General features: G+C 52.6%; 1 protein-coding gene across 1 annotated transcript; it reads left to right on the top strand.

The window, feature by feature from the left end:
- The first annotated feature begins 28 nt into the window (after positions 1–28).
- ZNF341 (zinc finger protein 341) lies at positions 29–22432 on the top strand. Its single transcript, XM_079321999.1, has 15 exons — positions 29–349; positions 4148–4258; positions 5320–5507; positions 6604–6756; positions 7666–7899; positions 9098–9293; positions 10178–10262; positions 11261–11451; positions 12347–12534; positions 13491–13699; positions 14946–15042; positions 18356–18488; positions 19241–19352; positions 20119–20189; positions 21373–22432. The coding sequence occupies exons 1-15, from the start codon at positions 319–321 to the stop codon at positions 21858–21860; spliced, it is 2487 nt and encodes an 828-aa protein (XP_079178125.1). The 5' UTR covers positions 29–318; the 3' UTR covers positions 21861–22432.
- The last annotated feature ends 2670 nt before the right edge of the window (positions 22433–25102 follow it).

Raw genomic sequence — 25102 nt, 5'->3', positions numbered from 1 at the left:
GCCAATGGGGGCCAAGCGAGGCGTCCCGCCCAGCCGCTCCGTGAGGGCGGCGGGCGCCGCTGTGAGCGCGGCCCGGCACAGCCCGGTCATGGGCCGGGGGTCGCGGCCGCGGCGGGCTCGCCGGAAGGCCGAAGAGGGCAGGGGCGGCCGCCGGGCGGTGCGTGCCCGGTCCGCGTGGGCTGTCGCAGTGCCGCCCCGCCGCGCCCCGGGTTGAACACGACCCCCCGCCCCTGGGGCCTCCCCCGCCTCTCCCGCGCTGTGGGCCCCTAGCGGGCGGCGGGCGCCCCCTGGCGGCGCCGCTGCCGCCGCCGCTCCAAGATGGCGCAGGCGATCTTCGAGGCGCTGGAAGGTAACGGGGCCAGACCGGGGCCGCGCCGGGACCTCCCGGGCCGCGGCGACAGCCGGGGTGCGCGACCCCCGCTCCTCCGCGCTCCCCCTGTCCAGCGCCGCCGCCGCGCGGGGCGAGGGGCCGCCGCGGGGCTGCCCCGTGAGGCCCGGCCCGGCGCGGCGTGTGGCGCTCCCGGTACCCCGGGCTGGCTCCCGCAACGCGGACGCAGCTGCAGTCCCCGCCCGCAGCCCGGGGACTCCACGCTCCCTGCGGCACCACTGTCACCTCCGCTCCCCCGCCCTCTGCCACCTCCTGCCTGTGCGCCGCGGCTTCACCGCCCAGCGCAGTGCCCTGTGCAGCGGGCAGCCCTCGTTAACCACGGGCCCTGTGCTCGGTGCACCGCATCCCTGCCCGGCGCCCCAAGGCATCCCGTGCCCTCCCTGCCCTGTTCCTGCTGCTCTGGGGCACCTCATCCCTACCCTGTTCTGTTCCTGCTGCTCTGGGGCACCTCATCCCTACCCTGCCCTGTTCCTGCTGCTCTGGGGCACCTCATCCCTACTTTGCCCCTGTGCCTGGTGCTCCTGGACACTCCGTCCCATGCTGTCCCTGGTGCTCCAGGCTGTCTGCCCTGCACATTGGGGCATTCCCATCACCTCTGTGCCCAGGGAGCCCTCAACACCCCCGTGCCAGCCAGGTCCCTGCATGCTGGGGTCCCCCATGCTCTCCACACCCCGGGGCTCACACTGCCAGTCCCAGTTCTGTGCCATGCTCCATGCCAGCCCCACGGATAGTGCCTGGGTGGCTGCTGGCCCCTGTATGTGTATTTGAATTGTGACTGTGCTCTTTGGCACAGCCTGGGCAGTGGCTGTTGTGTGGGTGAGTTTGTGCTCAAATGCATCTTGCTTTAGTGTTGGGACATTGTTAGAGCCAGATGCCATCCGAGGAGGATGTGCCAAGCTGTGGCAGTCTGACACTGGACTGCCTCTTTGGAGAGAAACTATTTCATTGGCATTGATTTCCTGAATTGGATTACAGGTGTATTTTCCTTTACATGGGGAGACACCACTGCCTGCAAGGCATGGCATTGGGATTGTTACCTGTGCTTTTGAATATCACCTGTGACTACATCAGCAGAGAGAGGAACAGAGAATAAATATTATTCTCTATTTTGTCAGGTTACTTGGTGCCTTTTCCAGCATCCTGTGTTGAATCAGGTCCCTATTTCCTCTATGCAATCAGCTCCTCATTGTGTTAGTTTCCCTGCAGCATTCAGGACAGAAAAGCTTTTTAGCAAACTGAAAAAGTGTGGGTTTTTTTAAGCCCACAGCAATTGGCAGCTTTTAGTGCCCGAGCTTGTTTGTTTTGTCTTGTTGATTGGATTACAAGTCGATGGTGACTTGGCATTCTTAGAGCAGCCTGGTCTCAGGGTGCTGCAGGGCAGAGGTGCATCTTTACCTGTCACTAAAGCACCTGTTGCTCCTGTCAGAAAAAAAGGCTTTTTCAGGAGGGCATATTAGCACCTGGGTGACATGAACAGTCTTGTTTCATCTCCAGCTGAGAGAAGTTTGAAAGAAAAAAAGCACAGACCTGTAGTCCAGTGCTTTTTATCTTGGTTTCTCCAAATCACCTTGGTTTTTTCAGCTCCTGCTGCTGCCAGGAAAGAGGGAGCTAGATGTTTTCAGTTCCATAACTGAAGAGCATGCTGCTGGCTGTAGGCAGGGCAGCATCCATCCAGAGCTTTCTCCTGGAGTCTGTGGTTGGCTGTGACTGGCATCCATGTAACCAAGTAACTGCCAGCTTGTCTTCATGCATTGCTAGCCATGTCCTCAGGGCTTTCCCTCTGGGAAGTGTGGTGATGTGCAGTTACTCACAGTGAAGTGCAGGATCTCTGAATTGCCAAATAAATATTTCTGTTGTCCTGTTTTTCTCTGTTCTTTTTTTCTCCATCAAGTGGCTGAGTGCAACACTGACGATGTTGCTGCATCATTGTCTTCAGGTCTTGGCCTCTCCTCAGGCTTCTTCCTCCTGGTGGGATCAAGGCAATTGTTTGGCTTTTTTCCTTGGAATATCTGATTCTGTGCCAGAAGGAAACCCAGTTGTTCAGTGCCAGGCACATCAGGAGTGGCACTGTTTGTGCAATCATAATTATCCCCTCGCTACACTTCACCTGAACTTTTGATCCTTCTTTTCCTTGTGGCTTCTTTTTGCTCCATGTCTCTGTCTGCTTTGGCTGTGCTGTCAGAAGCCTGCAGTGCTCCCTTTGCAGCTGACCAGAGTTCTTTGTGCAGGAGGAGGTGTATTTTAGAGCAGGGCTTTGCCTGCAGTGAGGAGATCCTCCCAGCAGTGTTCCAGTGGCATTCTGCTGGCAGGGCTGGCTCCAGCTCCCCCTGCAAGCCAAGGCTTGCAGAACTGGACCTGCAGCTTTGCTGTGCCTCTGTGATCTGTGTGAAAGGCTTCCCATAGGCATGGTGGGAATTTGATGGGAGTGTGTGATGTAGTGGGATCTGCTGCCTTCCAACAGCTGCTTGTGCCCTTGGAGGGTGGTGCTGCTCTCACCCAGGGACATGAGCAGGGTTTGCAGCATCTTCTCAGTGAAAGGAGGAAAAATGTCTTCACAGAACCTTAATGTGACATTAAGGAAATGTCTGGAAATGCAGGAGAAATGAATATTTAGGACATCTTTAGAAGGCTGTAGATTGTATGGGTACTCCCCATCAATAAGTTAACATTCCAGTTCTTCAGGAGAAATTTTATGGGAGGAACTTGGGGTGGTGGATGCTCCCTTTTGCTGTGATCTGCTATGATGCTTCATTGTCTTTCATGCTGCTTTCTGCTGAGCAACCTCTCCTCATCTCAGCACAGTCTTTACCTCACTGCTTAGGACTGATCAGAACAACTGATTTTCCTTTCCTGTAGCACATAATTCTGAGTTCAGAGCTTGGCAGTTTCATTTTAAAAAGATCTGGAAGTAAAAAAGTACCTAAGACCCCTCCAGCTTTCTTCTCTCCTGTAATGCACAAGATATAACATACAACCTTCTGTGCCATTTGCTTCCTTTGTGAGTTCATAAAAGAGTGACAGGAAGGAGTGATGCATAAAAAATCACCCCTTTTTGCTCTTTTTCTTTCAAAATCAGATTGTCCTTTGTGTCTTTACATTCAATTTCTAAAAAGAAAGAGTGTGTCTTTCTTAATCCACAGTCCTGTGCTGCTGGTCAGGTTGTCTCCCTTGATGAACAGTCCCAATCTTCTGTATTTATCTGGAATATTTTAAAATGTTTTAGCTGTAGTGGAAAATGTTTATGCCAAAGCAAGTAAGCTGATTCTAATAACAAACCTGACTGGGTGTGTGTGCCCTGTATCTGATCAGATCTTGGAATGTTGGTCTTTGAAGCAGAGACATTTGTCACACTGCTGCTGGGAGAGCTGCTGCACACAAGGGTTTTGCCTGCCCTGAGCTCAGTGTCTGTGCTGCATCCCTGGGCAGTTCCACTCAGGCTTCTGCCCTTCATCCCCACACTCCTGGGACATTCTCAGCTCTTTTCATACCCAGTGTTATAAGCATCAAGTGCCTGAAACCAAACCCTCTTCTGGCTTTCCTTGTCTTTCTTCCCTTCTCTTTTTGCACCTAAGGAGTTCTGAACACAGCTGGGAGTGTTGCTGTTGTGTGGTAGTTAGTGCTGTGGAGTGGAGGGTGAGAAGGTGAGTGGCTCTGGGAGGAGAGCAGCAGCTGGAGAGTGGCTCAGGAGTGAGCTCCCAGTGCCCAAACGTGCTGTGTGGCTGTGTTCAGTTTACCATCCATGCTTGTGTCTCCTTTCAGGGATGGATAATCAGACAGTGCTGGCTGTGCAGTCCTTACTGGATGGGCAAGGAGGTGTCACGGATCCATCTGCTCCCAATGTCAACTCCTCTGCTGTCATCCAGCCCATGGGTGAGTCCTGGTGCCACTGGGAGAGAGGGCAGGGGCAGGAGGGCTGCACATCTGCCCTGCAGTGTGCACAGCTGGCAGAACAGCTGGGTGTGGACGGTGCTGCTATGCTCAGCAGCACCAGGCAGAGCAGGAGGAAGGGACAAGTGCCCAAGTGAGCAGTGATGATTTTGGAGGCAGTCATGACAGCAGACCTGACCAGGAGCTTCCAATAAAGATACAAAGGGAGGGAGAAGCCACTGTCCCCACATCTAGTGCCTGTTCCTGTTCATGCTTTTTTATTTAATCTCCACTCCTTCTCTGGAGAGCTCAGGTGTTCCAGTCCTGGAGCATCTCTGTATGAATGAATATGGGAGCTGGTAATTTATGTGCATGTGGACCCTCACAGTGCTGGACTACAACCTGCTGGGTGGATGGGGTGTTATCCCCTGAGGAGTTACAGTCTGTGTCCCCCAAAATGGTCAACTTCAGGCTGTGACTCAGACAGGGGAACAGCCTTGTGAGTCTGCCTGCATGGAGTGCAAATGGTGTGTGGTTTGCTAACCCTGCAGGTTTCAGCTGGGACATGTAACTGGGTTGTCTTTGTGCTTCTAACATCAGGCATAGGTACCAAAAACAGCAGTGTTGTGGAGGGTGGCATTAGGACACAATCTGAGACACTGTACCCTTATCCAAGGTACTTCTTGTGCTTTGTGCAATCTGAGTAATAAAATCTGCCTCAGCCAGTATAATGCTGATGCTTTGAAAGGAGTTGCTTTGACTAAAAGCAGAGTGTGTTACAGGAACAAGGTTGGTTGTTCCTGTGTTTGGGATGAGAAGACAGACAGTGGGATTAGAGTGTCCCAGGGAGACAGTGGGGTTTGTGTGTGGGAGCAGGGCTGAGATGGGCTCAGTCACATCACTTGGCTTTAGGGGAGGAGGGACAGCTTGGCCCTTGCAGCTGCTGTCTCCTGATGATGATGTCCTCAAGGTGCTGGGATCCAAAGGTGTTACCCTACATTGTGGCTGCTGAGTGGAGCACTGGGGAATGCAGGAGAAGCCTGAAGCTCTGTTCTTCATTGCAGATGATGAAGATGTGTTCCTGTGTGGGAAGTGTAAGAAGCAGTTCAACTCCCTGCCTGCCTTCATGACCCACAAGAGAGAGCAGTGCCAGGGCAGTGCCCCGTCCCTCTCCTCAGTGTCTCTGGCCACCAACAGCGTGTACAGCCCGTCCATCACCTCAGTGCCGCCGGCTCCCGGCGCCGGCCGCCAGGTACCCTGCTGCAGCACAGCCTCTGCTGCTGCTGCTGGGCTGGGGGCTTTGGGCTGCTGCTTCTACATCCACTGGTGCCTCGGGACTGAGCTCCTTTCTAGGAGGCTCAGCTGTTGTCCCTTTGTTGGCTTTTCACCTTGTGGTTAAAGTGGGGCCCTCTGCAGTGAGGTGTCCTGCAGCAGGAATGTTTGATAGACTTTTTTCCAGGACAGGATAGAAGGGGTTTCATGTTCTGTCTGTGCTGCAGCCAGACCTGGGCTCCACTGAAGAGCCCCAGGGTCAGAGCCTGGCAACAAGCCTGGGTGCATTCTTAGTGTGTTCAGGGGACTGTGGCTCTTGCTGTCCCCCAGGCCATGGTCTGGCTCGTAGGCAGAAGTGGAGGAGCTTCATCCCCACATCCATTCTCTCTTATTCTTGCAAATAAGCCCATGTAATGTGTTGTGATGAATGCTGGGGGAATATCCCCTCTGGAGTAACTCTCATTCCCTAGAGAATCCTCCAGTGTGAGTCCCTGGTGCATAACATGTAATATGGCTGTTGCTTCCAAAGTACTTTCAAACCAACTGCTTTTTGCAAGTTAATGTAGTCCCAGTGGATAGAGCTTCTTCCCAGAGCTTCAAGCACAGGTTATTTACTGCCAAAAAATTCAACAGCCTCCCTTCCCTGCTATAACCTGAGTGAAGTCTGAAGACATGAGCCTGACATTCACCATCTCATCCAGAGCAGCCTTCCTGCGTTTTCCACCTTCCCTTGCTGGGCAGGCACCCAGGAGAGGCCTGAACTTGTCTGTGACCAGTTTGTTCTGCAGATCTTGTTTAATAACCCCTGATGTGAATTGCAGCCAATGGCCACTTTCTGTACCACTGTGATATTTTCTCCTTCTTTCTGAAGAATGTTTGTGGAGCTAAGAACTCCCATGGACTCAGCAGGAAGCTGCAGATAATTAATAAGCTGCAGCACAGTGAGCTGTGGCTCACTGCTGACCAGAGGCTGTGAAAGCACAGACCCTGAGGCTCAGTAAAAGGCAATGCCATTGTTTATTGGGTATTGTTTTGTCCTGTTGCTGGTTAACAGTATATCTTTATTTTTCTTTCAGCAAATCTCTACGTACATCACGGTTCCCCCATCACCTTTGATTCAGACCCTGGTGCAGGGGAACATCTTGGTCAGTGATGAGGTGCTGATGTCAGCCATGTCTGCTTTCACCTCCTTGGACCAGCCCATGCCAGCAGTGCAGCCCCCAGTGCAGGTAAGGGGCACCTGTGGATCCAAGGAGTTGTGGGTAAAGCTCACCCAACCCAACCCCATGGCCATGGCAGTGACACCTTCCACTAGACCAGGTTGCTCCAAGCCCTGTCCAGCCTGGCCTTGACCACTTGCAGGGATACTGCCCACACTGCTGGGGATGCCTCCCAGGTCATGGTTTGCTTCCAGGGCTGCAAGTGCCCACAGCTGGGTCACCTTGGGCTTCTCATGCATCAACACTGCCAAGTCCTTTCCCTCAGGGTTGGCCTCAGTCCATTCACTGCCAGCCTTATCTGTGCTTGGGATTGCCCTGACCCAGGTGAAGCACTTTGCAGTTGGTCTTGGTGAACTCCTTGAGGTTTTACACACAGACACACCTCTCAAGCCTGTCCAGATCCCTCTGGATGCCTCATTCCTTCTCTCCAGTGTTTTGACTGCACCACACAGCTTGGTGTTGCTCACAAACTTGTTTGTTGCTGGATGCTCAGATCTTTCTAGTGTGGTCTCTCCAGTTTTTTTTGAGCCCTCATATAATGATTGGCTTCTGGGACCCTTGTCCATGGATTCCTCTCCTCCTGGGAGGGTTGTTTGGGCCCTCCCCAGGCTGGCTGGGCTGTACATGCCATGCTCTGAAAATATTCCTTGTAAGCAGGAGGATTAAAAGCTTTAAAAACAAAGCAATGAAAGCAGTGGGGCTTGAGGGATTGTGTTGTGGAGGAGGCAGTGTGTACCTGCAGGTAGTGCCAGGCCTCCAGCACAGTCTGGTCCAGCCTGCCAGTTGGATGTGCTGTGTTGTGCCAAGACATCACTGCTGTTCCTGCAGGCGAATTGGGATGGGGAACGTGTGTGAGGGAGCAGCCCCTCCAGCTCCTGGCTGCTGCATTTCCAACGTGTTGTGTCTCTCTGGTTGCAGAGCAGCATGAGTATGCACGCTGGGGCTGGCTACCTGTCCCAGCCCCCGCCCCCACCGCCGCCCCCAGCGCCGCCCCCTCCGCAGCCCCCGCCTCCCCCGCCCAGCCTGGCGGCTCCGGGGCAGCCTGGCGGCAGCGGCGGCGTGGTGGAGGTGTACAGTGCCCCTGCTCCCATGGCAGCGTCCAGCACCGTGGAGATCCAGACCCTGGGCATGCAGCCCTACCCGCCCATGGAGGTAAGGCCGGGGCTGCTCCTGAGGGTCTGCCCGCAGAGAATCACAGAATGGCTTGGCTTGGATGGGACCTTAAAGGTCATCTCCTGCCTTTGGAATGGACACTCCCACTGGGCCAGATTGCTCCAAGTGCTATCCACATCGTTGAGGAATGTGGAATTATAGTGTGGGAAGATGGTCTGGGATATTTGACAACAGTTACTTTCTCTGGGAGAAGGTAGCACACAGAAGGAGTTTGGTAAGATGATGAGGATTCTGAGAACAGGAGAAACAGCTAAGAGAGACAGGACTGGCACAGGCCCTGAACATTTGTCAAGTGATACCTGCATATGTTGGTAGTAGAAGGGAGTAGAGGTGACAGGCTCACCTTCTGTAGATGCACAGAGCACACTTCAGGCTTATGTGGAGTGGAGAATCCAGTCTGAATCTCAATGGGCTTTGTCAAGGTGGCTTTTGCTAAAGAATGGCACAGGCCAGGTGGATTTGCTGGTGAATCAGCTGTTTGCAGTCTCTACATTTGCACTGCCCTTCACAATAGGAGCTGCTGGGTGTGGCATCCTTCCTGTGTAACTGGCACTTCCTCTGGAGGTGCCAGTGGACAGGAATGGATGTGGATGTTGGATAAATAGTGATCTGTGTTAATTTATCAGAGTGAGCAGCAGAAATGCCTGTGAACTATCACTCCAGACTAATACCTCTGTCTCTTAAGGATTCTTTTCTAATCTTGATGCTGACATAAACAGATGTGCTGTGGCACCTGGAGTTTCCTTGTGCCTTTCTTCCCTTCTGCAGTCCTGCCAAGACAGGCAGCAGGACCTGGAGATCCCTGCTTCCTGACTGGTGTGAACCCACAAGATCAGCAGTGATCCTTCTGCTAATCTGGTCCAGAGGGATAAGAAACTCTCCTAGGCATGAGACATAGATAAGGGACAAAACAGCTCTCTCAGAGTGTTTCTTTGCTGCCCTGTTCCTGCTATAATAACTTCTGGATGCATTTTGATGTTCAGTGGAAGAGTTTCACACTGTGCAGAAAGTTAGCTTTGGATAGAGACACATTGTTGAACTGGTGAACCAGAAATTTGATCCAGTTTGGCAGAAGAAAAGTCAACCCAACTGCAGCCTGGTGTGGGTGGAAATGGGAGTTAGGGCATGGTGTAATTCTGTAACAAACCTGTTGCACTGATGAATTGCCCTGTCACAGGTACCGAGCCAGTGTGTGGAAAGCCCCGTGTACCCCTCTCCCCCTGTGTACAGCCCTGGGAAGCAGGGGTTCAAGGCCAAGAGCACCAGTGCTCCCACCCCCCTGAGCAGTGCAGGAGCAGGCTCTGTGGTTGGCTTTGATTCCCCTGCTGCTGCCAAAACTCGCCGCTGCAAGAACGAGAGTGGGCTGCAGGAAGGTGAGTCCCTTCCAGAGCCTGCCCTGGGGGTCACTGGGCTTGTCCTGAGTGGGCTGCAGGAAGATGAGTCCCTTCCAGAGCCTGCCCTGGGGGCCACTGGGCTTGTCCTGAGTGGGCTGCAGGAAGATGAGTCCCTTCCAGAGCCTGCCCTGGGGGTCACTGGGCTTGTCCTGAGTGGGCTGCAGGAAGGTGAGTCCCAGAGCCTGCCCTGGGGGTCACTGGGCTTGTCCTGAGTGGGCTGCAGGAAGGTGAGTCCCTTCTAGAGCCTGCCCTGGGGGCCACTGGGCTTGTCCTGAGTGGGCTGCAGAAAGGTGAGTCCCTTCCAGAGCCTGCCCTGGGGGTCACTGGGCTTGTCCTGAGTGGGCTGCAGAAAGGTGAGTCCCTTCCAGAGCCTGTCCTGGGGGTCACGGGTTTGTCCCAGCTGGGGCTACTGAGGGGTGGCATTGGCTATGCAGCTCTGGAGGGAAAACATGATGGCCTTGGATGAAACTGGTGGGTGACCTGATGGGTTCACAGCAAAGACAGAGCTGATGCTCTTCCTCTCACTTGTGCTGTGTCTTTTCCCAGTGCCTAAAGCACCTTTAAGGCTGGTGCTTTGTAGCTGGAAGGGTCCCTGGAAGGCAGTGGTTGTTGCCTGAGGGGGATGCCCTGCCCCAGCAGACTACACTGCCCAGGAGTTTAGAGTTGGCTCAGGCTGTGTTCAATCAATGTTTGTGCCAATCACCACTCCCCAGGCAGGCCAGGCAGATCTTACCTTTCCATAAGCTTTTTGTTCTTGGTCCTGGACAGTCATGTCTTGGGGTGAGGGCCCTGTGAGTGCAGTGAGGACAGGGCTGTGCCAGTGATCTTGTTCTTTTGTGTGATCTCATTCCTCTTCCTTTCAGGCAAACCCAAGTCCCCCAAGCTGAAATGCACATACTGTGACAAGGCCTTTACCAAGAACTTTGACCTGCAGCAGCACATCAGGAGGTAACAGTGCCCTGCCCTGCACACAGCAGAGTGGCTGGGCTGGAGCAGGGCACAGTTCTGCTGAGGGAGTCTGTGCAGTCTGGTTTGTTATATCCCAGAATTTGTGCTGCAGTGAGAAGGATCCTTCATTCCTCTCACTCCAGGATACCTTTTCCCCAGTGACTGGAGTGAAGGCTGTATTATGGATGTGATCTTCATGCTGGGACTGGAGGCTCATTTTCCTTGCTGATGAGACCTTGACAGCCAAACCTCTTGTCACCTGTTCACTGAAGTAGCAGCATTCCCACTGCTTGTCTCTGCCCTTCCCTTTCCTTTCCCTGCCTAGCAAGCTGCAGCCTTCCTGTTTGCTGCTGTTAGCAAAGTGTAAGCCAAGCTCAGTGTCTATGCAGGGAGCTCTAATCAGAGAGCTTTTCCCTGGCAGGAGGGAGGTTGAAATCTGCAGAGTTTTTTTTTGCCCAGTGGAGTCAGCTGGAGTTGGAACAGATGGAAGATCAAGTGGTTTTTGCACCTCTTCCCATCCTGTACTCTTCACTTTCTCTTGAAGCAGAAAGACCTTGTTGCTCTGGACAAGGGAGAGCAAATTCAGGCAGATCAGGGCTCTGCAGGCTAGAAGAGATGTGTGCAGGAGAGAGAAAGGTGACAAGGAATAAAAGGCTTGTACTCTTGTAGAAAGTGTTGAGGTCCCCAAGGTCTGTGCAGGGACCCTGACAGAGAATGCCCTGATGTTGTTGCAGAGCTTTTCCTCCCTTGCTTCTTCCTTTGATCCCCTGTCATTCCCAGACCACAGGTGCTTTGTTTGTGTCCCAGCCTTGTTTCCCCAGGCCTCTCACATTCCACCTCCTGTGGTGAATCAGGTCTCAAAGCCCTTGTTTGGTGGGTCCAGGTGTGATCTTACAAACTAAGTACAGCACTTCCTTTGGCAGCCACCTCTCCACGGGCCCTGTCCTGGGGCTGCCTCCTCTCTCCACCAGCTGCTCACCTGGTGCCTTCTCCTTCAGCCACACAGGTGAGAAGCCCTTCCAGTGCATCGTGTGTGGCCGAGCCTTTGCCCAGAAGTCCAACGTGAAGAAGCACATGCAGACCCATAAAGTGTGGCCTCCAGGGCTGGGCTGCACCATCTCCCGCAGCTCCATCACTGTGCAGGTCATGGCCCTCAACCCCAGCCAGCCTGAGGACGAGGACAACACAGGTGTGCTGCTGGGGATGCTGTGTGTGGGGCAGAGCAGTGGTGTGAGGAGGCTGCAGATCTCTGCACCTCCACACAGGGAGGGAAGGGAGCTGTCTGTACTCTTTGCATTCCTTGCTAGTGTTTAGCGTCTCACACTAAGAGTGGCATTTGCTCAGCTCCAGCTGGAAGCTGCATCATTTCATACCCCCATGATGGGTTCAGGTCCTGGTGGAGGCAGTGGCTCCAAACTCAGTCCCAGTATGTGCATAAACAGGGCAAAGTGTCTTCCCCTTCTCACTCCTTGGCAGTGAAGAAGCCACATCTGACAGCTCTGGCCTAGCCACACCCTGACAGCTGCTGGTTTAGGATAGCCCAATGCTCTGGCTTTGCACTGTGCAGGTCATGCCCAGGCTGGATCTGGCCACAGTGGCCACCTAGAAATACTTGAGGCAGAGAAGAGCTCCTTGCTGGTGTCTGAATCCCCTTTCTGCTGGTGGCTCCAGACCTGAGAGGGGAGGGAATGCAGTGACAGTGTCATGTCTAGGACAAGGGATAACTGGAGCTGCTCTTTGTAGGCATCATGGACTGTAAGCCACTGGCTGGATCTTACCTCCTGTGTCCTGCCAGTGGTGGGAGTAAATCTGGCTCTGGTTCACTGGTGGAGGCCTGTTCTCTGACTGCTCCACAGAGCAGTTATATCTGTGGAAAAAGAGAATGGGCTAAGGAGGAGAAGAGGGAGTAAGTAGTCAAAGCCCTTAAAAATCTCAACAAATTTTAAACAACCCTGTTAATGAGATTCATCTGATCTAAAGTCTGTCTTTGAAAGGGAGGAAGAGCCTGACCTGGTGTGTCCATGGTGCTTGCAGAGCAGCTTTCAGAGCTGTCTCATGGCAGGCTGTGACTTTGCTGTCCCCAGGTTTGCCCCAGCCCTCCAGGAATGCCCCACCCCAGGACCTGAGCCCCCTGGAGGAGAGCGAGGCGGGCAAGCTGGAGGCCAAGCAGGTTGTCCTGATTGACAGCTCCTACCAGTGCCAGTTCTGCCCCAGCAAGTTCAACACCTACTTCCAGCTCAAATCACACATGACACAGCACAAGAATGAGCAGGTAGGGGCAGAGGGTGCCTGTGTGGGTGGCAATATTGGGATTGGCTTCATAGGATGCACTCTTTATTGGGTCTGTCCTGAGCCTTTTGGTGTGGGGAGCTGCCAGTTCTTCACATGCAGCTCAGCTCTCAGGGTTGTAGCTGTGTGGTCTGGGTGGCTTTGAAAACTCCTTTGGAAACTGGGTGAGAATTCAGCCAAGCAGGTTTGGGTGGCTAGAGAGGAAGCAGAGAAGTGAAGTGTGTCCAGTTCTAGGCCCTTTACTTCCAGAAAGATGTGAAGGTGCTGGTGCCTGTCTACAGAAGGGCAGCAGAGCTGGGGAGGGGTTCTAGAGAGTAAGGCTGAGGAAGCTTGGTGGTCTCAGCCTGGAGAAAAGGAGGCTCAGAGGAGACCTCCTCATTCTCCACAACTCCCTGACAGGAGCATGCAGCCAGGGGAGAGTCAGGCTCTTTTTCCACAAGGGACAGGACAAGAGGAGTCGGCCTCAAGCAGTGCCAAGGGAGATTCAGGTTGGGCATCAGGAGGAATTTCTTTAGTGAGAGGGTTGTCAGGCATTAGACTGAGCTATCCAGGGAAGTGGTACAGTCATCCTCCCTGCAAGTGTTCAATTACTGACTACTTTGTGCTGAGGTTTAGTTTACAAGGTGGTGTTCTGTCTGTTTGACTCATTGACCTTGGAGGTCTTTTCCAACCTTTATGGTTCTGTGAAGTCCAGAATTTTCAGTCTAAGTGGCAGCTCTCTGGTTCTGGGACAATCAGTTCTGGGATGTTGTGGTCCTACCCACTCCAGTGTTTTCTGGCCCTCACATCAACACCCCTTTGTCCCTCCTTGCTTTCTCGGGGGCGCACCCTGACAGTCCGTGCTCCTTTCCAGAAAGGAAGGCAGTTCTGCCTGCTGGCAGAGGTTTTGCCCAGCTCATTTCCATGGTGAGCCTCTCCAGTTGCTCTCCCTTCTCCCAGGTGTACAAATGTGTGGTGAAGACCTGTGCCCAGACCTTCCAGAAGCTGGAGTCATTCCTTGAGCACATCAAGAGCCACCAGGAGGAGCTGAGTTACCGCTGCCACCTGTGCAGCAAGGACTTCCCGTCGCTGTACGAGCTGGGTGTGCACCAGTACTCGCACAGCCTGCTGCCCCAGCACAGCCCCAAGAAGGACATGGCCGTCTACAAGTACAGTACAATCGCTGCTCACAAGGCTTGTAGGAGTGAGTGGGTGCAGAGCATGCGTGCTGGGGCCTTAGAGGGGACAGGGGGCCCTGGGTCCTGTGGCCACGGTGCTTTTGGACACTCTGGTGGCACATGGGGGGGTGTCTCCACCAGACTGCAAGGGCCAAGCACTTGGAATGCAGGGAGTCTCTTGGAATGACAGTGAAACGCTGGCATTGGTTGTGTGGGAAAAATCCCATCACTGCAGTACCTCTTATTGCCAGTCAAGAGTGAGATGGGCACAGCTGAACCTGCCCTGGGCTGGCTCAGAGAGCCAGGGAAACCCTTCCCAGCCTGTTCTCTGTGATTCTTCACCTGCAGCAAAGGGATTGTGGGTGCCATGCCCAGAAAAAAAATTCCTGTGCCTTTGCTGCAAAAGGATCTCTTCTTGGAAAGCTTTTATGCTAATATGGAGGGAAAGTGTGAGGAGTTCCACAAAGAGCTCCACATAGCTTTTGAAATGCCCATAGAAATGTTCGGGGAGAGCAGGAAGCCCAGGAGATACTGGAGTCACTTAGGAACTTCATGGAATAAATAGCTGCTAATTTTTGCCTAGACCATGGTTTGTAGTTATCCTTGCACTACAGAGTTTTGTTCTACAGCTCAGTAGTCAGATCAGATCAGATCCCTGCTTGTGCTTGAGGGGGTTTTAGTCTGACCTAGGGAGAAGTGGTTTCATATCAGGAACAGGGTGTGAGTGCTTCTGTCCTCACTGCTGATGGTGCCTGTCTCCACTGCCTGCTGCCAGTCAGCTTTGGCAGAGCCCTCTGGCAGAAACACTGCCAGGATGTGACCCCTGCCATGCTGTGTCCCCACTCTCAGCTCCTTCTCTGGGGGCTGATGTCTTCAAGCAATGAAGACGGAAGGAGGTGTTTGAAATAATGTGAAGTCCTTACCTAAAGCTTGTCTCCATGAGGAAGCAGTATGTGCTCAGGTCTGGGTGTTCCCATGGCAGCCTGTGGCAAGTGCACTAGTATTTAAAGGCTTCTCTACCCAGTTTTCCAGCATCATCCTCTCTGAAGGATGCTAAGTGTGAGTGTGAGCTGGCATGTGGGTTGCTGAGGTTTTAGAGCACCTGACTGGTTATTTTCTGTATCAGCTCTGTCAGAGATCACCCTGGAAGCTGGCTGGGCTGGGCAGGTCTGCCTGTGGTGTAGGGTTTGCTGCAGTAGCCTCACTCACAGGCTCTGTGCTTTCTCTCCACATCCAGGTGTGTGAAGTGTGTCAATAAATACTCCACCCCAGAAGCCCTGGAGCACCATCTGCAGACAGCAACGCACAACTTCCCCTGCCCTCACTGCCAGAAGGTGAGTGCTGAGCACAGCCTGAGCAGGCCTGGACACCTGGCAGGGGCTCTGAGGGGGACAGCAGTCCTCAGCTCCATGAGTAGGAGCCTTGGATAACATTGTGAGGAAGCAGAAAGTGAAGTTAACTCTGTGAGGAAGGTAGGAACTCCTTGCCCAGCCTGTCCTACTTCTGGGAGCCTGGGCATTCTTCTGGGATGCTGGTCCTCAGCACTGTGGTGTTACACAATTGACAGCAAGGTTTCAGCTTCTGTGTTTCTTAAAAAAGTTTTGGTGCTGCTTCCATTTTGAATTTTTGTTGGCTTGTTTTTAAAGCTCTATCTGTACTTTCTTCATACAATCTTGAAGGTTTTCACAGTGCATCCTTCCTGGGAAAGCAGTGACTGAGCTTCTTGCTCAGGGTGCCCAGAGCAGCTGTGGCTGCCCATCCCTGGAAGTGTCCAAGGCCAGGTTGGACAGGGCTTGGAACAACCTGGGATAGTGGGCAGTGTCCCTGCTCACAGCAGGGGTGGTGGGACTGCATGATATTCAAGGTCCCTTCCAACCCAACCCATTCCATGATTCATGTTTTCTATCCTGGCTACACCCCCCATACCAGCTCTGTGATGGTCTGAGCTGTGTGTTTACAGGTGTTCCCCTCTGAGCTGTGTGTTTGTTCCCCTGTGAGTTGTGTTTGTGTGATTCAGCTGTTCCCCTGGGAGCTGTGTTTGTGTTTCAGGTGTTCCCCTGTGAGCTGTGTGTTTCAGCTGTGTTTGTGTGTTTCAGGTGTTCCCCTGTGAGCTGTGTGTTTCTGTGTTTCAGGTGTTCCCCTGTGAGCTGTGTGTGTGTTTCAGGTGTTCCCCTGTGAGCTGTGTGTGTGTTTCAGGTGTTCCCTGTGAGCTGTGTGTTTCTGTTTCAGGTGTTCCCCTCAGAGCTGTGTGTGTGTTTCAGGTGTTCCCCTCAAAACTGTGTGTTTCTGTGTTTCAGGTGTTCCCCTAAGAGCTGTGTGTTTGTGTTTCAGGTGTTCCCCTCAGAGTTGTGTGTTTCTGTGTTTCAGGTGTCCCCCTCAGAGCTGTGTGTGTGTGTTTCAGGTGTTCCCTTGTGAGCTGTGTTTGTGTTTCAGGTGTTCCCTGTGAGCTGTGTGTGTGTTTCAGGTGTTCCCCTCAGAGCTGTGTGTGTTTCAGGTGTACCTCTCAGAGCTGTGTGTTTGTGTTTCAGGTGTTCCCCTGTGAGCTGTGTGTGTTTGTGTTTCAGGTGTTCCCTGTGAGCTGTGTGTGTGTGTGTTTCAGGTGTTCCCCTCAGAGCTGTGTGTGTGTGTTTCAGGTGTTCCCCTCAGAGCTGTGTGTTTGTGTTTCAGGTGTTCCCCTAAGAGCTGTGTGTGTGTGTTTCAGGTATTCCCTGTGAGCTGTGTGTTTGTGTTTCAGGTGTTCCCCTCAGAGCTGTGTGTGTGTGTTTCAGGTGTTCCCCTCAGAGCTGTGTGTTTGTGTTTCAGGTGTTCCCCTAAGAGCTGTGTGTGTTTGTGTTTCAGGTGTTCCCTGTGAGCTGTGTGTTTCTGTGTTTCAGGTGTTCCCCTGTGAGCTGTGTGTGTTTGTGTTTCAGGTGTTCCCTGTGAGCTGTGTGTGTGTGTGTTTCAGGTGTTCCCCTAAGAGCTGTGTGTGTTTGTGTTTCAGGTGTTCCCTGTGAGCTGTGTGTTTCTGTGTTTCAGGTGTTCCCCTAAGAGCTGAGTGTTTGTGTTACAGGTGTTCCCCTGTGAGCTGTGTGTTTGTGTTTCAGGTGTTCCCCTCAGAGCTGTGTGTTTCTGTGTTTCAGGTGTTCCCCTCAGAGCTGTGTGTTTCTGTGTTTCAGGTGTTCCCCTCAGAGCTGTGTGTGTGTGTGTTTCAGGTGTTCCCCTAAGAGCTGAGTGTTTGTGTTACAGGTGTTCCCCTGTGAGCTGTGTGTTTGTGTTTCAGGTGTTCCCCTCAGAGCTGTGTGTTTGTGTTTCAGGTGTTCCCCTCAGAGCTGTGTGTGTGTGTGTTTCAGGTGTTCCCTTCAGAGCTGTGTGTTTCTGTGTTTCAGGTATTCCCTGTGAGCTGTGTGTTTGTGTTTCAGGTGTTCCCCTCAGAGCTGTGTGTGTGTGTGTTTCAGGTGTTCCTCTCAGAGCTGTGTGTTTGTGTTTCAGGTGTTCCCCTCAGAGCTGTGTGTTTGTGTTTCAGGTGTTCCCTGTGAGCTGTGTGTGTGTGTGTTTCAGGTGTTCCCCTCAGAGCTGTGTGTGTGTGTTTCAGGTGTTCCCCTCAGAGCTGTGTGTTTGTGTTTCAGGTGTTCCCCTAAGAGCTGTGTGTGTTTGTGTTTCAGGTGTTCCCTGTGAGCTGTGTGTTTCTGTGTTTCAGGTGTTCCCCTGTGAGCTGTGTATTTCTGTGTTTCAGGTGTTCCCCTCAGAGCTGTGTGTGTGTGTTTCAGGTGTTCCCCTCAGAGCTGTGTGTTTGTGTTTCAGGTGTTCCCCTCAGAGCTGTGTGTGTGTGTTTCAGGTGTTCCCCTCAGAGCTGTGTGTGTGTGTGTTTCAGGTGTTCCCCTAAGAGCTGAGTGTTTGTGTTTCAGGTGTTCCCCTCAGAGCTGTGTGTTTGTGTTTCAGGTGTTCCCTCAGAGCTGTGTGTTTGTGTTTCAGGTGTTCCCCTCAGAGCTGTGTGTGTGTGTGTTTCAGGTGTTCCCCTCAGAGCTGTGTGTTTCTGTGTTTCAGGTATTCCCTGTGAGCTGTGTGTTTGTGTTTCAGGTGTTCCCTGTGAGCTGTGTGTGTGTGTGTTTCAGGTGTTCCTCTCAGAGCTGTGTGTTTGTGTTTCAGGTGTTCCCCTCAGAGCTGTGTGTTTGTGTTTCAGGTGTTCCCTGTGAGCTGTGTGTGTGTGTGTTTCAGGTGTTCCCCTCAGAGCTGTGTGTGTGTGTTTCAGGTGTTCCCCTCAGAGCTGTGTGTTTCTGTGTTTCAGGTGTTCCCCTCAGAGCTGTGTGTTTGTGTTTCAGGTGTTCCCTGTGAGCTGTGTGTTTCTGTGTTTCAGGTGTTCCCCTCAGAGCTGTGTGTGTGTGTTTCAGGTGTTCCCCTCAGAGCTGTGTGTGTGTGTGTTTCAGGTGTTCCCCTCAGAGCTGTGTGTTTGTGTTTCAGGTGTTCCCCTCAGAGCTGTGTGTTTGTGTTTCAGGTGTTCCCCTCAGAGCTGTGTGTTTCTGTGTTTCAGGTGTTCCCCTCAGAGCTGTGTGTTTGTGTTTCAGGTGTTCCCCTGTGAGCTGTGTGTTTCTGTGTTTCAGGTGTTCCCCTGTGAGCTGTGTGTTTGTGTTTCAGGTGTTCCCCTGTGAGCTGTGTGTTTCTGTGTTTCAGGTGTTCCCCTGTGAGCGGTACCTGCGCCGCCACATCCCCACGCATGGCGGGGGCAGCAAGTTCAAGTGCCAGATCTGCAAGAAGTTCTTCCGGCGGGAGCACTACCTCAAGCTGCACGCCCACATCCATTCGGGTACATTCCTCTGCACACCTCTGTGCCACAGCCCTGCCTGCCCTGGGCCCTGGTAGCAGGGATCACAGAGTTGGCTCTGAGTCATTTGTAGTAATGTGGTTTCAGATTGATGGGTTTGGTTCAGCCTTGTGCCCAGCTCTGCACTAGTTAGAAATGGACACAGGTGCTGTGGTGGCAGAGCTAAGGTGCTGGAGAGCAGGAGCAGTGTGCAGCATAGGTTGTGCCAATCCATTTATTATTTTATTGACAATTGGCCAAGGGAGATTGGGTTGTTTGGTCTGGAGAAAAGGAGGCTCAGGGGTGACCTTATCACTCTCTGAACTCACTGACAGGAGGTTGTAGCCAGGTTGGGTCAGTCTCTTCTTCCAGGTAACCAGCAACAGGATGAGAGGACAGCCTTAAGCTGTGCCAGCTTAACCAGGGGAAGTTTAGGCTGGACATCAGGAAGAATTTCACAGAAAGGGTGATCAGGCACTGGAATGGGCTGCTCAGGGAAGGGGTATAGTCACCATCCCTGGAGGTGTTTGAGAAAAGACTGGGTGTGGCATTCAGTGCCTTGGTCTAGTTGACAAGGTGGTGTTAGGTTACAGGTTGGACTCAATGATTTCAAATCTCTTTTCCAACCTAATTCTGTGTGATTTATGCATAGGGCAGGGAAGCCTATAGTGTGGCACAGCTGGCCTGGTGCCCTGTCCATGGCCAGAGCAGCCAGTGTGTCTGGGCTGTGCCTGAGCCCTGGTTCTCCTCCCCAGGTGAGAAGCCCTTCAAGTGCTCGGTGTGTGAGGCAGCGTTCAATCGCAAGGACAAGCTCAAGCGCCACATGCTCATCCACGAGCCCTTCAAGAAATACAAATGTCCCTTCTCGTATGTACTGTCTGCACATGGCAGCACTTCTGAACATAGCTGGGCTTGGGGTGGGGGAATGGGTCCTGCAGGTGTCCTAGGGCACACTGTGACACCTGCCAGGCTGCGTGGGGAGGTTGGAATGCTGTGTGCTGTTGAACAGAGTCCCAATTCTTTGTTACTGCCTTCCTGTAGGGCCACATTTCATTGCTTCATCAGCCCTGTAAAATAACTCCTGCCTTCATGGTGAGCTTGGGGCAGCACTAGAAAGAGAAGGAGCATTATTTGACCACAGAGGTTGCCTGGATGGTGGGCTCTCACTCACTGCCATGTCTCCAAAAGCATGTGACAACATACGACCTAATTTACAAGGCAGAGGATCTGAGTTGTGGAAGGAGCAGACCCAAATCCATGGCACAGCCATGGACTTTCTGAGATAGACAAGACTGACTGGCTTCTCCCTGCTCCAGCCAACCTCGTACCTCCTGCCAGAATACTTCTGGCTCTAGCTGGGATCTTGAACCTGCTGCATTTCAGAGCATGCCTAGTGAGAGACAGACCATGTGTAGTTCAGGAAAAGTCACATGTCCCTGTGGCTGTTTGTTTAGTCCTTGCCCCTCCCCAGAAAGGCTGAAATAGTGGAACTCCTACTAAGGCTGCACCCAGATAAACATCTAGGAGATGTTCTCCTCTGCTAAGGAGAAGAGTCTCTTTATGATCTGGGATCTGTCTATACATTGCTCCTCAGCTGATTCCCACATCTCACCAGCATTTGTTGTTGTTGCAGAAGCCACACAGGCTGCAATAAAGAGTTCAACAGGCCTGACAAGCTGAAGGCTCACATTCTATCCCATTCAGGTGAGTGGCTGGGAATGCAGTGACTGTGGTGCTGCAGGAGCATGTGACAGAAGGACTAAGCCAAGAAATAAGAATCAAAGAATCATTTACTAGCTTTAGATTTTTTATCTCTGTTTTGCTGCAGGCCTGTTTGAGTGTCTTTTCAGGATTGTGTCTAATCTTTGGGCTGGTTTCTAAGGCAATATAATCTGTAGGCAGGGCCTGCTGGTGAGACTCAGGAGCTGAGTTGGATTATTTGATCTGTTTGCTATCAGTTGAATATCCAGAATGCTCTGTCCACTCCTCCCCATCCCATCTTACATGCAAAAAAAAAAGATCTCATGGGATTTGATTCCCTTCTTGTGTTCCAAAAATAGTGCTTCCAATTCTAATAAAGACAAATAATTTGTTCCCATTATTTATCCTCATGCCCCAGGGAACAATCAGACTTTTATCTTTTAGGGTAAAACTGGACATCTTTCCTTGTGCCCAAAGCCCTGCAAGATGGGATCAGATGGGATGGGCTAGTAGTGCAGTCATGAGTTCTTTCAGGCTGTACATTCCCATATTTTGGAGTGTAAAGAAAAGGTAAAAATGACTTACTATAAAAAATTACTATTTTTTACAAATTGTATTGTAAAATTACTATTTACTTTAATCAATTCTTCAAGATTGTTTTACATTTCCATCACAATTACTTGATGTGTTTTTCTGGTGATAGGTTAATGCTCTTACTTGAGGTAAGAATATTTATTTGCAGTCTGCAGCTTCCTCCTAAGGGACATTGGAGGGACAGGCACTGATCTCTGCTCTCTGTGACAGTGACAGAGCCAGGGCATGGCTGGAGCTGTGTCAGGCTGGAGATCAGGAAAGGTTCTCCCCAGAGGTGCTGGCAGTGGCCAGGCTGCCCAGGGAACGGGCACGGCCCCGAGGCTGCCAGGGATGCTCAGGGTGGGGTTATGGGGTGTCTGTGCAGGAACAGGAGCTGCCCTGGGTGAGTCCTTCCAGCTCAGGATATTCTGTGACTTTAGGAAGGACTAAAACAATGGTTAAACACAGCCATTGAAGCTGTAGCCACCCACCCTTTACTGTGTGTGGCACAATGTCTCCTCCCTTTGATGAGGGAGCGCCTCCTTGGAGGAGGCGGTGAAGCTGTCGGCTCTCCCTGCGGGGATGGCCGGGTCTAACTCAGCTCTCTGCGCAGGGATGAAGATCCACAAGTGCCAGTACTGTAACAAGTCCTTCAGCCGCCGCGCCCACATGGTGGAGCACCAGCGCTCGCACACCGGCAACTACAAATACCGCTGCGCCACCTGCAGCAAGGGCTTCACCCGCCACAAGTACCTGCGGGAGCACAAGTGCCGCCTGGGCTCGCCCAAGGACAAGGAGCTGCAGCTGCGCAAGGCGCAGAAGAAGCGCGCGGGGCGGGGCCGCAGGCCGGGGCTGCCGCTGCTCAAGGACGGCGCTGCCGGGGACAGCCCCCCCGAGGGGGGCCCCAGCAAACAGCCCTTCCAGGAGTCGGACGCCGTGCTGTCCATCGTGGTTGGGGGGTCAGGAGCTGCTGACTCGGAGCTGGTCCCTGGGCAGCCCAGCAGCATGGCCTCCAACCTGGCCCTGGCAGAGCTGCAGACGGCCTCGGACGGGCCCTGCGCCATGCTGGCTGTCCCTGTGTACATCCAGACCTCGGAGTGACAATGCCCACGGCCACTGTGTGGCTGGGGGCTGCTGCTGCCACTGGCTGACTTGGTGCTCAAATTTATCCCCGTGGAAAAGACCAAAGCTCTTCTGGGGAGATGGATGGATATGGGAGAGAATGGCTTCCATCTCCACTGGTTCTTCCCATCCTTGGGCAGAGGACTGCTTGGAGGCCGCTGACGCCTACAAGGCTCTGAAGAGAGTGGCTCCATTATTTCTTGTCCCTCTGCACCATGGGTCAGCTTAGGGCAAGAAAGACAAAGATCCCTGAATCAGGGAAAGAAGAAGGACCATGCAAACGTGCTACAAACAGAGCTGCTGAAATCAGGTGGCTTTGCAAATCACAGCCTGTCCCATCTGTGGTTTTTCTGGCCTAAAAGCTGTATTGCCCAGTATTTGGGTGGCCCTTCTGAGAGCAAACATCCTTCCTAGTGGAAGCAAGTTCATCCTGAGATCCTTTGGGAACACTGTTCAGAAATACCCTGATAAACTTTAGTCTGGTATCTTCTCTCTGTCTGTCTCAGTAGAAAGATCACCGTGTCTGTACTACACGTTATAAACACTCTGGACCTCAGTGTGGAGTCTGTGTGGGAACCTGGGGTGGGGGGGAAGGGCTCTTCTCTTTGAGTGCTGTTCTCTCCACAGTGTTTGTTCATGGTTTTTCCCAGATCCATGGATTTCTGAGTGCCTTAGACATCAATGAGTCAATCCCTGGGAACAGTTGAATGTGACCCCTCTCTTTAGCAAGGGCACTAAGGGCTGGGTGACCTGGCTGGGTTTCACAGGAAACCTGTGATGGAGCCAGTGTTCCAGTGTCAGCTGGAACAGGAGCTGCCACAGGATGCATTGGCTTTTGGGGAAGGGTCTGCACCCAGACCTGCACATCCCTGCTGCCCCCAGGTCTTCCTGGGATGTGTGTCCCCATGATCTGCTCTCCCAGTCTCTCCCTGCTCCAAGTGTAGGGCAAGCCAAGCCAAACTTTCCCAGGTGAGTTTGTGTGATGAGCTGCTGAGGTGTCTGTGGGTGCAAAGTGCTGAATTCTGAGCCTGTTTATCCAGAGGTGGTGCAGGCTTCAGTCAGCCCTGGGTACAGAAATCCTGGCTGTTTCTGGGACTCTGTGGCTGTTCTGGCACTGCAGCAGTCAGCCCAGCATTACTGGTCTGACTGGTCTGATCCAGCCCATTGTTTGACCTCAAGGTGTTCTTGTCTCCTTCCTTAAATCTTAAAATGTTAAAAATACCAGCTTGCTTGCAGTGGGCTGTATGCTGTGCTCCCTGACTGCACCATATAATGATGGGTTACACTGTCACTCCTGGGACACAGTCACACAGCTCCACTCTGGGTGGGTCCTGCCACCAATTCACTTTGCTCACTCACTTCCTAACTTACTTCCTGCTCATTTCTCTTTTTTTCATGATGTTTGTGCACCTCTAGCAGTTGGTGGGTGGGAGGAAATGGAGCTCAGGGCTTCTGGGGAGGCTGGGAGAAGGGGTTGTTGAGGGTTTACATGAGGTTAAGGAGGAGTCTTGCCCCTTCCTCATAGAAGGGGGTGGAGAAGGTGGAACCAGGCCCCAGAGGTGACAGGGATGTGTTGAAACGTGGCAACTTCCAGTATTTGAAGGGGCTTAAGGGAATGCTGGAGAGGGACTTTTCACAAGGGCCTGGAGTGGCAGGACAAGGGGGAATGGCCTCAAGATGATGGAAGATTTAAATGTGACATTAGGAAGAAATTCTTCCCTGTGAGGGGGGGCAGGCCCTGGCACAGGTGCCCAGAGCAGCTGTGGCTGCCCCTGGATCCCTGGCAGTGCCCAAGGCCAGGCTGGACAGGGCTTGGAGCAGCCTGGGACAGTGGAAGGTGTCATCCCTATGGCAGGGAATGAAATGAGATGATTTTTGGGATCCCTTCCAACCCAAACCACTCTAATTCCATGATTCTGCCTCAGTATAAGGAAGGAGGCTGCAGGGGGGTCCTGAGACCTCATTACCAATTTGCACAGAGCATCCTTCCCTGATGTGCTTGGCATGAGCTGGGCTGGGGACATCCAGGTGATCCTTCCTCCTTAGGTGTGTCTGTGAAAGCTCCTGTCTGCTTTGAAGGACAGTTTGTTTACCCACAGTGTTTGTTTTACTCTGCTCTCCCAGAAGAGGAACAGGATCAGGAAACAGTTGGCTAAATATACTTTTCCTATTTCCCTCCCCTCTGTCCCACACTGTAGGTGTCATTGTGTGGTCTGTGCAGTCAGTCTATTTTGGGGTGATGATGTGCAGCTCCTTCAGCTCAGAAGCCCTGTCTGGACACCTGGCCTGCCTTTCCCAAATCCTGCTTTTCCCATCTCAGTGGGATGCTGGAGCCCAGCTGGCTGCACTGGGTGTAACTCAGGGAGTGGGAGCAGAGCCACACAGCTCCTTGTGTGTGACTGTTGAGGGATACAAGGCTGGGGATTCCCCTGACACAACTGGGGGACAGGAGAGCTCAAGATGCCACCCTGGATGCTTGATAGCTGTTTGCACAGAGGATGGTGTTGAACCAGAGCAAGTTTTATCCTGAGCAAAATGATTGTCCTCTTAGAGTAAACCTTGGAGTGATTGTCCTCCCTGCCCTGCTCTAGTCCAGCTGCCTCAGCTCCTGCAAACTCAGATGTCTACAAGCTCTTCCATTTCCTGCAGGAAAGGTTTCTGCCTGAATTCCCTGTTTCTGTTTCCCTGGCAGAGCCCTGCCCTGGCTGGGGTGGATTGGAGGTGCTCAGGGCACTGATTTTCTCTCTGGTTCCATCCTGTGTTCCAGGCACTGTTGTTTTGTTTACAAACCCAGCTCCAGAAGCATCTTGGCATTTTCTGGAAGTTCCCAGGAGAACCCCAGGACCAAAGAACTCTGCTTTGGAAGAACTGGATCAGAGCAAAGATCTGTGGTGGTCAGTGACAGCCAGCACTTGTGTGGGGAGAGGAAAAGGGCACGTACAAACCCTCCCTCCCCCTGTCCTCAGCCTCCTGTGCTGTCAGCTGCAGCTTTCCTGCCCTGGCAGTGTTCATGAGCCTCAGTGATTTTTCCTGTTTGCCTTTCCTACCTACCTGCAGTGCTGGGGAGAAGATGGAGCAGGGCAGGAGCCATTACAGGGCTCTTGCTGAACTCCCACCTGCTATGTAGGATGTTCTTTGTGTTTCCCAGAGCAGTGCTTCTCCCTCTTCTATGGGACACAAAAAAGCTCTCTTACCTAACAAGCACTTGTTGGGTCATTTTT

Source organism: Erithacus rubecula (assembly GCF_903797595.1).
Source record: "Erithacus rubecula genome assembly, chromosome: 18".
In the NCBI taxonomy this organism is placed as follows: Eukaryota; Metazoa; Chordata; class Aves; order Passeriformes; family Muscicapidae; genus Erithacus; species Erithacus rubecula.
The sequence above is the reverse complement of the archived record's forward strand: the minus strand, read 5'-3'. Positions and strand labels throughout refer to the sequence as shown.

What these genes read in the sequence shown, in the direction of transcription:
- ZNF341 (XM_079321999.1), top strand. Translation starts at nt 319, where the DNA reads ATGGCGCAGGCGATCTTCGAGGCGCTGGAAG. An exon ending in GATCTTCGAGGCGCTGGAAG is followed by an intron (nt 350 to 4,147) that starts GTAACGGGGCCA and finishes GTCTCCTTTCAG; the next exon opens with GGATGGATAATCAGACAGTG. An exon ending in AAATACAAATGTCCCTTCTC is followed by an intron (nt 19,353 to 20,118) that starts GTATGTACTGTC and finishes TTGTTGTTGCAG; the next exon opens with AAGCCACACAGGCTGCAATA.